Genomic DNA, 13,840 nt, shown 5'->3' with positions numbered 1-13,840 from the left:
AGCGCAAAGAGTTTGGATCCACCACAACACCTGCGGGCATGTTTGCAGACGCGTACGTTCCGCTTCGCCTGCTAGCAGATGTGAATATGCTGCTGACCTGCACGCACGCACACCGCGAACACAAAAATAGGCTCACTTCAATCCTCCTTTCACGCTTCATCCTCAGTCTGCGCCAAGTCGACTACGATTCCGCTCGCCAGTCGGATGCATCTGCGTCCCTTGCAATCCACTTTGCCACACAAGTCCAGTCTGGCAATTGCTCGCTCCCACGCTCTTTCGCGTCCTTAGCAGAGCCGGTCCATCTTGACACCCCTGACCCGGACATGGAATGGGCGCCCACGGAGGATAAGGAACCATCCCGGCTTGAAGAGGCAAAGGTAGAGGTGGGGCTCGAGAGCATGAATGACACCCACTGCGCCTCTTGCTGGGAGAGCAATTCACCATGTCTTGCAACGTGTAGACCTTTAAATGTCCAGCGCAAGTAGGGCGGCAACGTTTACGGTGTCATCGGCTCGTAGAATATGAATGCACACATCTTTCGCAATATGCTACAGCACTGAGTTGAACGGGTCTTGTGCTATTCCATCCCTTGACAAAGCGATATCGACCGCTTCACACCCGTCACCGCGACTTCAAACGATGCCTCTCCAACGACGCGGATATCGCAGGTCGACCCAGGTCCCATTCTGACGCCCATCAGCTCTGGTTCTACAGACAGGATCAAAAACATGGGCGGCACACCCGCGAAGCTCGGGGCAAGTTCGAGAGGAACGGTAACAGACAAAAGCGAGAGAACGTGAACTTGTACGGTAAGGGAGCGAGCGGCCGAGGTCACGATACCCTTATTTGAGACAAAGACAAGGGTGAGAAGGACAAAGGTGAGAATAGGAGGTGACAGTTACTAGAGGAGTCGACAGGGATTGCAGTCGAGGACTCGGACAGGTCTGCAGAGCCTTTATATACTGCAACGCCGACCAATGAGACTCCGTGCCGGGCCGGCGTCGCCAAGCGCACAGACCACATCCGGATCCACACTCGCGCTGCCGCCAGCGCTGGCCCGGGTCGCTGTTCATGTTCATCTCCATTACGTTTGCAGCGCAACAATAGTCGGACAGCTACCATGTCATCGGCCGCTCCCACATTCTCGTGAACGCTCAGAGCCGACCGGAATCCAGAAGAAGTTGCAGACATGCGACTCTGGGGTGTCAGTAGACCGCCTTCAGGACTATAAGTAACGAGTCGGGCACAGAGATTGAGAGCACCGTAGTGGCGTCGAGCCGTGAGAGGGGCGAGTCAAAATGATGAGCTTGGTGAGTGTGTGCGCGGAATGTCTGTCTCGTCAATTGCTTATACAATGGATATGGATTTGACGCATCGACCAGGCTGTCATTCGTGGACAAAAGACGGTAGCTCATGAGGTCAATGTCTCACTTCGCTCCCAGGTATGAATCCCATCAGGCTATTTCAAAGTCGAATACTATGAGAGCTACTCCTCCGACAAGACTGACGCTTGGCACAGGCGGATGGTGATCGGGGACTCAAGCAATTGTCACTATTGCCTCTTGTCTCCAGTTTGTCACTCGCTGTCACCTGCCAAATACCTCATTCTATTGTGAGAGACGCATCCTTCACCAGTTAAATACCCGTCCTGTCTCCCTAACAGAACGACACCCATTTACGCCACTCATTCTACATGTCTCCAAACCCAGCTTTATGCAACACCGTCGCCAATTCGGTGGAGCGTACCTGGCCCAGACGCCAGGGGCGCTCCTTGACAATGTATATCAATTCCGACCACTGCCTGCTGGGCTTCTTCAAGGTCGCGCACGAATTCACAACTCGCCTCCCTCTGTGCAATATCCCTACGACGACTCAAGACCTTTATGACTCTAGATGGGTCAAAGTAGGTCTGGTGAACGTCCGGAATGAATTCGAGACTTGCTGCATGCCCTACCTCCCTACGTGGTATGAAGGACAATTCGGGCCCCATCTCTTTGGAGATATGTATGTCGATCCGAAAGTTGGAGTGGAGCCGCATATTTGTATGAGCCTACAAGAGTAAGCCTTTTCGATCCTTCGTCCCGCTCTCTAGATTGAGACTAACGTAACAACGTGACCCGCATCCTCGCATGTATCAGCACACACGACCCGCACAGTCGAATGTTCCCAGTGAACGTCATGCTCGACTTCCTAGGCTTCTTCCGTCACTACTTGTCCAAACACGCTTGTCTAACAGACCGGGAAGTCAGAGGCCCGCCCCTCGTGCTCATTTACAAGGTCAGCCCTCGGGTAAGCCACGCCACCACCTTCCGCCTCGCACACCTGACACCGACCTTGCTGCTTTCGGCCCCACAAGATACACGATGGTGCAGGTAGTTACGTCCTCGTCCAATACGTTGAGGCTAAGTTTCGGCCGCAAGCACCCGGCTTTATCGCATCTGCAACCAAGCTCCTTACCGACTACCTGTTCAACGCGCCGGAAGACACAAAGATGCTATCAATAGGCGTGCGCATGCTCGCTCATCCTTCTACTATATTCCCCTCCACCTGAGCCCACAATTGTGCAGGACTTGCCGGTACGCGATGATGCCGTCGAGTACCTCCTAGACTTCATGTTAGGCCAGCAGCCTGGTGCTTGCGTCGCTGTGGCATCGTCGGAACAATTCTACGGGTTATTTGTAAGCGCTGTCAATGGGTTTGACTTCGAGCGTGAATACTGAAGCTCATCGTCGACTGCAGGATCCGGATCACGACGAGGTGCCTCCTTGCGAGGCCGGCGAGGTCCTGAGCGCCCTAGAGAGACTTCAACGTGAAGGTAAAATCAATGTCACAACGCAAGACATCGAGATAGACGGACAACGGATGCAAGGTCTGCGCTGCGACACCTCCTCGCCGTCGAAAGACCTTGGCTGACTTTTTCCGTGGGCACAGCCGCTGTTCTCGGATTAGTCGAGTATCCCGGAAAAGAATGAAGTTATGAGGGTTCCGGTTTTGCAATGTATGCCTTCGACATGTCTCTATTTCCAGCATGAGCGCTCGCAGCACGCTTCGACGTTCAGCTTAGCTTCCTTCGGCGAACCAGTGCGCGCTGATGACCTCCATCGGGAGGAGTGGGAGTACGAGTTAGAGCCCCAAGACGCTGCAGATAGATGAGCCATTAGTTGTCGAAGAGAGCAGATATCACATTCACGACCTCGCAAAAGGACAGGGAATTCTGTAGATCGTATCTTTAGGAGTCGTAGAAGACCCGATCGCAACCCGAACGATACTGGCTAAGATCGGTTTTGCGTACCATAAGGAGCGTGCAGAGAGGAGCACGCGCTCGTACAGGCCGATTGCAGGATGGGAATCGTCGGCCGTCATCTAGGAGCTCAGGACTAGTATCAAATAGCTAAGACGCCGGTCTGAGTCAACAGACCGAGGACGTCTTTCAGCGCGAACCGAGACCAATCAGGCTTGCGCCGTAGGATTTTGATATGCCGCTCTATTAAGTAAACTTGGCAGGACTCGCCTCGACGAGCATCATTGCAAGGTAGATGTACAACATTGTTCCGAATGCATCGCACACGCACAGCATGTCTGCGGCTCCACCGCCTACTGCACCGTCAAAGTCGTATTCAAGAACGTCTGGTCACTGGTCCCGACTTTGATCGCGAAAGTCCCGGACTCGACGACCCAGCTGTTTCTCAGCGACCACAAAGCGAGTTGGGATGAGTTCACGTTGATCGTTACTGTCTTCGACTCTCCGGAGCTGTCGTGATGAAATGCGTGTGAATATAAGAGTTCAATAGCACAAGCGAGGGCAGCGGACGTACGCAAGGTCCACCTTCTGGAATCCTACTAGCTCTTGATTTGGTGTCACGACGGAGGAGACGACGTCCGTCGCGTACACCTATGCCATTCAGAGGATTACGTCCATTGAGCAGGCAGCCGCATGCTAGTCGACAGAATTGGAAGAAATAACGCACCTGAACGACCTCCTTTCCATCCCTATCGCCGGTGTTGTGCACCGTCACTGATACGCTGAAATCCTCATTCGTGCCTATCGTCGACTTGGATAGCGTCAGATCCGTGCTAGACGAGTGTCGTGAGCTCCAAAGCCATTTGCCACAATGTGGTGCTAGCGACTGCATCGCTCGGGTGCGGTCAGGGAGCACGACTTACTAGTTGAATGTTGTGTAACTTAGACCATGCCCGAAACTCCAAATTGGGGTCGGGGTATCGAGGACATACTGCGTGAGATGGCATGAGCTCCATATAGGGATACAGTCTGGAGGGCTGTACGTGCCTGGTGGCCGAAGATCAAGGTTCCGTCGTCGAGCACCTCGCCGGGGTCAATGAATCGACCTCCTTTTAGGTAATTGTAAAACACTGGAGTTGTACCGACGCTTCTGGGGAACGATACTGGCAGCTTCCCTGTGAGGTAGCATGCAGAGTAGCAACCGTGGCGCAGCACGAGACCAAGACGATCAATGATGATATACGGAAGCGAATAATGTTGAGTGCTGGCACGGTTGGATAGGAAGATGCATACGCACCTGAGGGATTTACGTCTCCGAAGATAACTTCGGCAAGGGCAAGTCCGCCGAGCTCACCCGGATAGAACTGCTGCACGACCGCATCCGCGTCTGTCAACGTCCACCGCCGTCGTTCGTCAGCATCAGTCTGCGCGTCGGATTCCCAACGACAATTGAGCCACAATTCGGGTCACGACCCATAATACCGACCAACGTGACGACTGGACGGGAGACAAGTGGAATCTAGCACTCACGCGCTTGGATCCACGGCTCCGCAACCGGCTTCCCGCTGACCAGAACCACAATCGTCGGCTTCCCCGCGTCCTTGATGGCCTGAACGAGCTGCATCTGCGCCCCGACGAGCCCGAGGTCCGATAAGTCGACGTGTTCCCCAGTCGTCGCGTTCGTGCCTGGGGTCCAAAGAAGGGTTTGATCGAGCGTCCAGGTGCCAACCATAACGATCGCGGCGTCGGCGGACTTCGCGGCTTCGACCGCGGTGGGGATGCCCGAGGGGTCGTTGGACCAGAGCTCGCAGCCTTGAGCGTACTTGATCTGCACGGAGGTGTTGGAGAGGAGTTGGGTGAAGCCGGCGAGGGGGGAGATGCCGTTCAGGGAGGCGTTGAAGAAGACATAGTCGCCGAACTGCGCGGCATAGAGTGAGGTCAGTCTGAGCCAGTTCACCCAAGTGAAGGGAGTTCAACTCACGGAAACACGATCGACTTGAGGGCCAATGAGAGCAACTGAGTTGATTGACTTGCTGAGCGGAAGCGTGTTGTTGCGGTTTTCGAGCAAGATGATGGTCTCTTGCTCCATGCTATGAAGAAGCTCCCGCGTCTCGGGCGTGCGGAGGGTACTGAGGTAGTCTTCGTACGGGTACGGGTCTGACGGCGGTATGAATCAAATGACTGGCTACAAAGAGGTGAATGGACAGACTCACTCTCAAAGAGACCCAGAGCGAACTTGGTTCGGAGCATTGCCTTGACAGTCTCGTCCACGTAAGAGATGTCCACGGTGCCCGCCTGGACTTGGTCCGGAAGCGTCAGATAGGTGTACGTCCCGCCGCCCATCTCCCCTTGAAGCCCATTCTCAAGCGCAATCTTCGCAGCGCATTCGCGGGTGTCACAGAGACCATGCTGGTTGATGAGCAGATCGACAGAGCCGGCGTCGGCCGTCACCCAGTATGGGTAGCCCCACTCGGTACGGAGCTATAGCGAGTTTAATTGAGTTACCGGACATAGTGAGAGGTGAGGAATCTCACGATATCAGTAAGGAGGTCTGGTGAAGGACTGTTGATCAGCGTGTCTCGAAGAGATATCATTCTACTCACGAGTGTTTGCGATAGCCGGGATACCATCGTAGCTCGAATATGCAGTCATGATCGAAAACGCCTCGACGCATGCTCTGTTGAACGGTTTTAGGTAATTCGTTCGGAGCTCGCGTTCTCCACCAGTGACTTGTGCGGTATTCCTGCACGGAAGATGAGTACGGTAATATAGAAAAGGCTCTCGGGGAGAACTCACAATCCTCCCTGAGGACTGCCGAACGCGGCAAAGTGCTTGCATGTCGCAGCCATGCGGCCGATCGCGGTCGAGCTGACGTTGCGTCTTCTCCCGGACTGCAGGCCAGTGACGTATGCGTGGCCCATCTCTCCCGTCCTATAAAACGCAATGTCATGCGTGAGTCGTGTCCGCAGTGTCGATGGAGCACTAGTCATACAAGAAAGGATCCTCCCCAAAGTTCTCTTCCACCCTTCCCCACCTTAACTCCCTGCTCAGATCCAGCACCGGCGCGAATATTTGCGAGAACCCCAGCCCCTCCGCCTCGTCCGCGATCGTCTTCGCCGCCTCTTGCAGCAGCGCCGGGTTGAACGACGCCGCCAGGCCGATTGGAGAAGGCCAGATGGTGCCGTTGTTCGTAAAGCCATGCAGGCCCTCGGACTGGATGATGGCGGGAATGCCGAGTGTGGTGTTCTCCATGAGATACTTTTGGCCGACGGTGACGCCAAAGACGAATTTGTCCCAAGGCGTAAGGTAGCCGCCCCAGATCGAGCCGGCTTTGGTGGCCATCATGGCTCTCTGCAGAGGATGGATAAGCATGAAGTAATCTAGGGGAATGCTCCGAAACGCGTACTAGGCCGGTCTGGTTGAATGTCAGCGTGTCGTCGAGAGGGTCGTTGAAATCCATCCAGCCGTTCATGTCACCCTGGATGCTGAGAGACCTGTCGTGAGACAGTGTAAATTCAAAGAGTATGTTGACTCACATCTGCGCGACCTTCTCTTGTATGGTCATCCTCGGAAGGAGGTCGTTTACCCGGTCTTCTATCGACGCCTTCGAGTTCTTATACACAGGAGTCGAGCCATCCTTGTTTGTCGCGCGTGCGTGTAGTGGGAAGTGCAGGTCATCGCGGACGTCGAACCGGCTTCGCGCTGTATCTGCCGCCACAACCGAGAATAGTGGCAGGAGGGCCAAGGCGAGTACGCGCATGATGTCGGCGCGCGTTGTGCGTCTCGGTCGACAGATGTACAGCGCGTCGAATGCTCGTAAGCGAATCCTTATGTATGTACCAGAGCATCATCCGGCTACGTTTGTTGTAAGGTACCCCGGGGTCAGTTGACGGACGACGGAGAATCGAAAGCGGCCCTAAGAGCGGGCCGCCTTCGCACATTATGATGGGTACAGGACGGTCGTAAGGCTGAAGCTGGTGTGGTTGAGCCTATCTGCCGACATTGCGCCGGGAGGCATGCTGGTCGACTGATGGTGCGGGTCTGTCATACTTCTTTGGAGAACACCGGGGTATCTGCACGGAGAGGTCAGATGGGTTGGCGCACTGAAGAAGTCTGTCATACTCATGCACTGTGGATTGCCGTGGAATGCATGTTAGAATACCAGAGCAGACAGAGGGTGGGCATGGATGATTCAGGTGGACCACGGTTGTGATGGCAGCTGACCATGGCTCGGATTCGCGAAGGTGAGTCGGCGCGTCTGATTGAGAGGTGACGTTACGTTACTTTCCTTGGTAAAGGGCAGATTTGGATCAGGCTCTCTCGCTTGCAGGGCTCCTTCGTCTTGTCGTTCTCAACAGCGTCCGAGGGGGTGATATGTAGTCGATCGTTGCGATTGTTGGACTGCGTAGGGCAAGAAGTCGATTGAGGAATTGACACGTGGGGAGTCGGAGTCGATGGGCGCTTCTGGATTTGGCCGGTGAGTACGTGAACGGGCAGTCAAGTGATCTCAAGCGGGTCTCTTCGCTGTTCTCGACGTCGACCACCTTGTTCATCTCATCCAGGGCGTATATACACCGCCGGGTGTACGCGTAGAGCCACTCGTAGAGGGGACACTGGACTCGAAATCGGAGCAATGGGTCGTCTGCTCGCTCTGACTTTTCTGGCTGTCGCAGCTAGCGCCCGGCTTCACTCGCGCGACGCGCCTGACGCGTTCTCCAAGCCAGCAAGCAAGGCTCTGGACTATGTCGACCCGTACGTTCTCTCTGCTGTCTTCACCTGCCCTCCGCATCGCCCACTGTCTGAGGCTCTGATCCTACACTCTATGACGCAGCTTCATTGGCAACGGCGGTGACTCTCCCAATGGTTCCGGCGGGATGATTCCTTCGACTGCTCCGCCCTTCGCCATGACACGCTGGGTCGCACAAACGCGCCAGAACTACGTCTCTGTCACTCCCTACAACTACACCGACTCCTCTATTCATGGCTTCCAAGGCACCCACCAGCCTGCCATTTGGATGGGTGAGAGCGGCCAAGTCGTCGTTGCACCCGGGGCCGGGACCGTGCAGCCGGAGTTTGAGAAGCGCGGGATGGGCTTCAGCCACACGAACGAGATCGCATCCGCGAACTACTACTCAGTCATCCTCAATGCCATCGAAGGGGGGCAAATACATGCCGAGCAGTCCGCGAGTGAGCCTTGTCTGTCCTAGTGTCCTCCGAGCCTGTGTCCGCTGACCCCATCCCTCTGAAGCCTCCCGCGTCGGTCACCTCCGCTTCACTTTCACGGACACCCGGACGCCATACGTCCTTGTTGAAGCGACTCGCCCACAGGTTGTGGGCCCCAACGGCCCCACGAACTTCACCTTCCCCCACGGCGCGATCACCATCGACCCCGCTGCGCGCGAGATCTCCGGGCGCAACCCCGAGCGACAGGACTTCATCATTGGCCCAAACCCTGCGACTAACTGGTCGGGGTACTTTGTCGCTAGGTTCGACCAGGAGTTCACCAGCTACGGGACAGCGCAGAATGGTACGGTCAGTGAGGGCAAGACGGCGGGTGAGGGCGCGCTCCTTTCGGGCTTCGCGAGGTTCAAGGAGGGCACGAAGAAGGTGGACGTGCGCGTGGGTGTGTCATTCATCTCAGTCGAGCAGGCGCGGGCGAACTTGGAGAAGGAGATCTCGGACGGGACGAGCCTCGAGCAGACGGCGGAGCAGACGAGGACGCAGTGGGCAGAGAAGCTCGACCGGATCAAGATAGAGGGTGCGACCCAGGAACAGGCCGAGGTATTCTATACCGGGGTGTTCCATACACTGCAAGTAGGTCCTTGTCTGTCTGATGAGGCGAAATGTGCTGTTGACACGTGTTCACGGTAGTATCCTTACGAACAAGAGGAAGATGGCAAATACTACTCCGGTTACGACGATCAAGTGCACGAAGGCATCTCGTATACCGGCTACTCCATCTGGGTAGGATACGATTCATCGAGTATGCATCATTGGCCTGACGACCGTGCAGGATACATTCCGCGCTGAGTGGGCCTGGCAGATCCTCCTGGCGCCCGAACGCATCTCAGGCATGGTGCAGAGCATGCTCCAAGACTACAAGGAGGGCGGCTGGCTTCCTATGTGGAAGAACATCGTCGGTGCGCAACTTGCCCCTTAGTACATCCTGGTTGGCTGACCTTTCTCTGCGATGCAGAAACGAATGTCATGGTGAGATAATAGCTATGCCGTATACCCTACGCCCTGCCTACCTTCATTCTCTTAGGTCGGCACTCATGCGGATTCTCTCGTCGCGGAGGCCGTCGTCAAGGGGTTCAAAGATTTCGACCTCGACACTGCGTACGAAGCCGTCCACAAGGACGCGACTGTCCCGCCTGACGACGATTGGACCACCTCGTGAGCCATATAGCCTCCGTGAACGTACCTGGATGTGCTCACACCGATATCTCGATAGCTACTTTGATCGAGAACAGAACGTCGGCTACGAAGTTCGCGCGGGCCTCTCCTCGGTGTATGCTTCCAAGGGCTGGGTCGCTGACGACATCCACTCCGAAGCTGCCTCGCGTACGCTCGACTACGCCTGTACGTCTCTACTCGCTCTCTCAGGTTTATCCTGCACTATCCAGCGTCTCATTCTCTTGCCTAGACGACGACTACGCCGTCTCTGTGCTCGCCGCCGCCCTCAATAACACTGACGACGCTGCGTTCTTCCGCGCTCGCGCGTTTTCTGCCCCTTTCTCCATCTTCAACAACGATACGGGTTTCATGGAGGCGCGTAACGTGGACGGCTCGTGGGCGGGTCAAGATCAGGGATGGACGGAGGGTGACATGTGGGCGTACACATTCGATGTTGTGCATGACGTACCGGCGTTGATCCAGAGGCGGGGCGGTAATAAGTCGTTTGTCGAGTTCTTGGACGAGCACTTTGACGGAGGTGAGGTTCTTGAGTGCACGTAGCGCGCTGAATTGCTGAAGAGATCCATTACAGGCCACAATGACCACACCAACGAGGTAAGGAGCGTCCCCTACGTGCTTCATGAGGAGATTGATGGTTTCCCGTAGCCGTCGCACCATATCCCATACCTATATTCGCTCGCAGGCGCGGCGTCGAAGTCCCAAGAGCGCATTCGGGAAGTGGCCAAGGACAACTACAACAACTCCGTCAACGGCCTCTCAGGCGTATGGAGCCTCCGCCCTTGCTGCTCCGTAATTGTGACTAATCTGCTATGACGCAGAACGAGGACTGCGGCCAGATGAGCGCATGGTACGTTTTCAGCGCGCTCGGATTCTATCCTGTGGACCCTGTCTCGGCGGAGTATGTGGTCGGAACGTCAGTACCTGCGTCCATCGGCGCGAACGTCTAGCTGACGAGCACTCATCTCAGGCCCTTCTTCGACAAGGTCACAATCGACCTCCCCGGGGCGAAGCAGCCGCTCGTCATTACTTCCTCCGGCGCACCTAAGAAACCCTACATCAAGAGCGTGACCGTCAACGGCCGCGAGCTCGCCTCTCCCATCCTCACGCATGCTGACATTGCTAACGGCGGCCACATCAACTATGAGATGAGCAGCGCGCCTCAAAAATGGTCTTCGAGTACTCTTGTACGTCCTACATCCGAGTCTTATGCGTTTGTGTTACAGCGTAGGATGTTGACTAGACCGTAAGACCCAGGATAAGAGGTACGAACACATCGAGCTCTAGAACGTATGCTATGAGTCTCCACCTGACTTCGTACCATAATCATGCGGCGGGTGCGAAGGGCTTGATACAACGCCAGTAATCGATCTACTATGATATCGATGACAACAGCATATCGCACTATCTGCTTCATAAACCTTTGGAGTTGTGTCTCAATCAGCCACCATCGTTGCCGCGTTTCTTCTCTCCAGTGCCTCATCTTCCAAGTTCAAACGTTCTCAGCAAAAGATCAATATTCTTTCTCGCCAGCTCCTTTCAATGCCTCCTTCGCATCCTCTACGAATGCCCTGAGCACATCCACATCCGACGCTTGCTCTTTCTCAGCGGCCATTGTGCCTCCATTTCGAGCGTTAGCAATTCTTTCGAACAACCTGGCGTACCCTTCTAATATCTTCGCCTCTCCATTGCCCAAGCCCACGCGTACGAAGGCTGCCATCTCTTCCATCTCCGCAACGAAGCGATAGGCCTTGGGGAACATGCCGGGTACCCAGCGAACGATGTTATCGAGATATTGGGGCTGGGAGACGCGTAGCTCCGTCAGGAGGGCGTGGGCTGTGGCGGGCGACGATGCGTGCGCGGCTGAGTTTCACAGAGTGCAGACGAGAGAGACGAAGGCAGCATAAGCGGAGTTACATTGCGGCGACGATAGCCAGGGCGCAGAGGGTGCTTACCAAGTATCATCGTCGCAGTGAGGCCAATAAAGCCCTTCGCGATGCCCTAAAATAAGGCTTGAGGCATGCCAAGAGCACCGGTTTACGAGGTGCGCACCGAATAGGACATCTTCAACGCAGCAGCATCCCCGACACCGACGCCCTCTCCCCTCAGTAATTTGACATTCAATCCTCGTTCACCGAGCCTCTCGAACGCATCCAATGCCTCTTGGTCGCCAGGTTTTGGAGAGGCGGCCGCGTAAAAGGCAGGGTCGTACCCAGGTGATGGCTCGATACCAATGATACGAGCGTCCAGGAAACGGACGGAGGTGCCTAAGAAGAGAGATGAGACGCGCTCCTTCGTCATGGGCGAAAGGGCATTGCAGTCGACGAAGACCAGCCGCGGATTCGCGTCTTCACATGCTTGGTATGCTCCGATGAACTCCTTGGCGAAGGATTCCGCACTGGCGGGAGGGACGATGCTGAGAACCCAGTCCGCGCGGCGCGCGATCCCTGTGAGGGGTGAGTCTTGCATGCCTGCGGAGTGCGCCCGCGAGATGGACGCGGGCGAACGGTTGTCGAGACTAGTCAGGACTGTGCAAGGGTGCGGGGGCGAGGTGAGGCGGCGGGCGACCGCAGAGCCCATCGAGCCCGGAGCAACGATCGCGATGGTGGGTCCGCTTGCGGATGTCATCGTAGCATGCTGGTCCAACATGCCCGAGAAACGATGCTAGTAGTCGTCCCTTCTAGGTCAGTGATAATGAAGGACTCGGGGCGATAAGGGAAGCATCGGAGGCCACAGCGTGAGACTGGGAACAACCTGGGACGAGCTGAGAGTCAAGAGGATTCTGTGCGAATTAGCGTAGCGTGAAGCAGTATGCTAGCACATCAAACAAATAATATGGCTTATACATGAGATAGCCTGCTGCAGGACGGCGAGATGCTAAAGAGCGAGGTCAACCAACAAGTCAGCAGCTGCTGAGGTTTGTAGGAACTGAAGGAGCCCGTGTATAGTAAGTAGGTGCTGCCTCAATAGCGGTTCTGACTTACTTACGCTAGCTAAGAGCGTATCGATTCGGACGATGCATTTTGCGCGAGACCTGGCTTTGATTATCGACATTTCCGGGCTTACTTCGGGTACATATGCCAATCCTGTTTAAGAGTCACAACTTCCCGTCCCTGTCGAGATGCCACCATAGGATATGGACGAACTCTTCCACTCATCCATCCCGAACCAGACCCCTGCTCTATTAGGTCAGCTAACTCAAGGTTCACATACACCACTGCTGCCTCCATGTTCGTGACGATCCTCAAATACTATCGGAGACACACAAAAGCTCCCACGTCGAATGTAGAGCTGAATCATTACGACCAGAATATGAGACTGATCAAGCCGTGGATCGTGCAGCATTAAAGAACTGCTTGACTGAAATTGGATCGTGATCACCCGAACAACACGGATTAGTGCTACAAAGCATGGGTCGCCATTATGACAAAAGAGTTACTACTGCACTCGAGGGGGCTATAGACTACATATCCTGGGTTGGACTTGCTCAGCGCATCCAAGGCGAGATGGGTCTTTTCGGCAAGTCGTGACGACTTGGTCACTAAATCTATTACCGCTGAGAGCATTATCCATATATAGGAAGGTGGTTCTGAAGTGTGCCGAACACTACGAAAACTAGTTCAGACGGGTGTTAGAGCTTTAGACAAAGTACCCAGAAGGGCAATGAAGTGGTGATGTAACGGATCGTTCATTATCTTATCTTATCTACATAGTTAATCTACATCTTGTATCTAAATCTGGATCGTCATGGTGATCGGCGCTGATCCATCTGGATCCGCGCGACGTGGCGAAGGCTTCTCAGCCTTTCACCACGTCCACCATAGTATACGCCCTCTCAATCTAGAGATTGGTTCAGTGTACTTTGGACTTGTGTGAATCAGGCGACACCCGTATCATTACACTTTTTTACACTTCATACCACGAATACGTGGGTTTCTAGATTGTATTGTGTGTTAGGCACCTACCATGACGGAACCCTCGACATCACACGCGACACACCGTGAGACCGCGAGCTCGACTCGAGCTTCGCCTCTGAGGCGGTCTCCCCGAGACCCGGACGCTTCGTCAGGAAGCTCTATCCCCGGAGGTCCTAGCTCGTCTGGCAGACGTGCGGACTCACCCCGAACCGGCGCTCTCCCAAGGTCCGCAGGGACCCGCCGGTTCTCTGAGGACATAGCAAGTAGT

General features: G+C 55.2%; 3 protein-coding genes across 3 annotated transcripts; 2 read left to right on the top strand and 1 right to left on the bottom strand.

The window, feature by feature from the left end:
- Nucleotides 1-1,403: 1,403 nt before the first annotated feature.
- DICSQDRAFT_181565 (uncharacterized protein) lies at nucleotides 1,404-2,913 on the top strand (the record flags this gene model as incomplete). Its single annotated transcript, XM_007367135.1, has 7 exons — nucleotides 1,404-1,442; nucleotides 1,520-1,634; nucleotides 1,710-2,058; nucleotides 2,139-2,289; nucleotides 2,357-2,506; nucleotides 2,568-2,678; nucleotides 2,740-2,913. The coding sequence occupies exons 3-7, from the start codon at nucleotides 1,778-1,780 to the stop codon at nucleotides 2,911-2,913; spliced, it is 867 nt and encodes a 288-aa protein (XP_007367197.1). The 5' UTR covers nucleotides 1,404-1,442; nucleotides 1,520-1,634; nucleotides 1,710-1,777.
- Nucleotides 2,914-3,486: 573 nt separating this feature from the next.
- DICSQDRAFT_155963 (glycoside hydrolase) lies at nucleotides 3,487-7,557 on the bottom strand. Its single transcript, XM_007367134.1, has 16 exons — nucleotides 7,364-7,557; nucleotides 6,778-7,314; nucleotides 6,648-6,726; nucleotides 6,234-6,592; nucleotides 6,038-6,172; nucleotides 5,845-5,984; nucleotides 5,776-5,792; nucleotides 5,455-5,722; nucleotides 5,223-5,398; nucleotides 4,772-5,159; nucleotides 4,539-4,628; nucleotides 4,289-4,416; nucleotides 4,165-4,232; nucleotides 3,969-4,074; nucleotides 3,816-3,892; nucleotides 3,487-3,751 (listed from the first exon to the last, which is right to left on the bottom strand). The coding sequence occupies exons 2-16, from the start codon at nucleotides 6,999-7,001 to the stop codon at nucleotides 3,595-3,597; spliced, it is 2,412 nt and encodes an 803-aa protein (XP_007367196.1). The 5' UTR covers nucleotides 7,002-7,314; nucleotides 7,364-7,557; the 3' UTR covers nucleotides 3,487-3,594.
- A 228-nt stretch (nucleotides 7,558-7,785) lies between these two features.
- DICSQDRAFT_107981 (glycoside hydrolase family 92 protein) lies at nucleotides 7,786-12,479 on the top strand. The gene is made up of 16 exons (XM_007367133.1): nucleotides 7,786-7,993; nucleotides 8,073-8,428; nucleotides 8,490-9,055; nucleotides 9,113-9,205; nucleotides 9,255-9,381; nucleotides 9,438-9,451; nucleotides 9,507-9,637; nucleotides 9,696-9,823; nucleotides 9,888-10,175; nucleotides 10,230-10,252; nucleotides 10,304-10,420; nucleotides 10,477-10,571; nucleotides 10,626-10,842; nucleotides 10,907-11,518; nucleotides 11,611-11,656; nucleotides 11,708-12,479. Exons 1-14 carry the CDS (start codon nucleotides 7,875-7,877, stop codon nucleotides 10,940-10,942), a joined length of 2,310 nt encoding a protein of 769 aa, XP_007367195.1. The 5' UTR covers nucleotides 7,786-7,874; the 3' UTR covers nucleotides 10,943-11,518; nucleotides 11,611-11,656; nucleotides 11,708-12,479.
- Nucleotides 12,480-13,840: the final 1,361 nt, after the last annotated feature.

This window comes from Dichomitus squalens (genome assembly GCF_000275845.1).
Source record: "Dichomitus squalens LYAD-421 SS1 unplaced genomic scaffold DICSQscaffold_23, whole genome shotgun sequence".
Lineage (NCBI taxonomy): Eukaryota > Fungi > Basidiomycota > Agaricomycetes > Polyporales > Polyporaceae > Dichomitus > Dichomitus squalens.
This window is presented reverse-complemented; position numbering and strand designations above follow the sequence as displayed.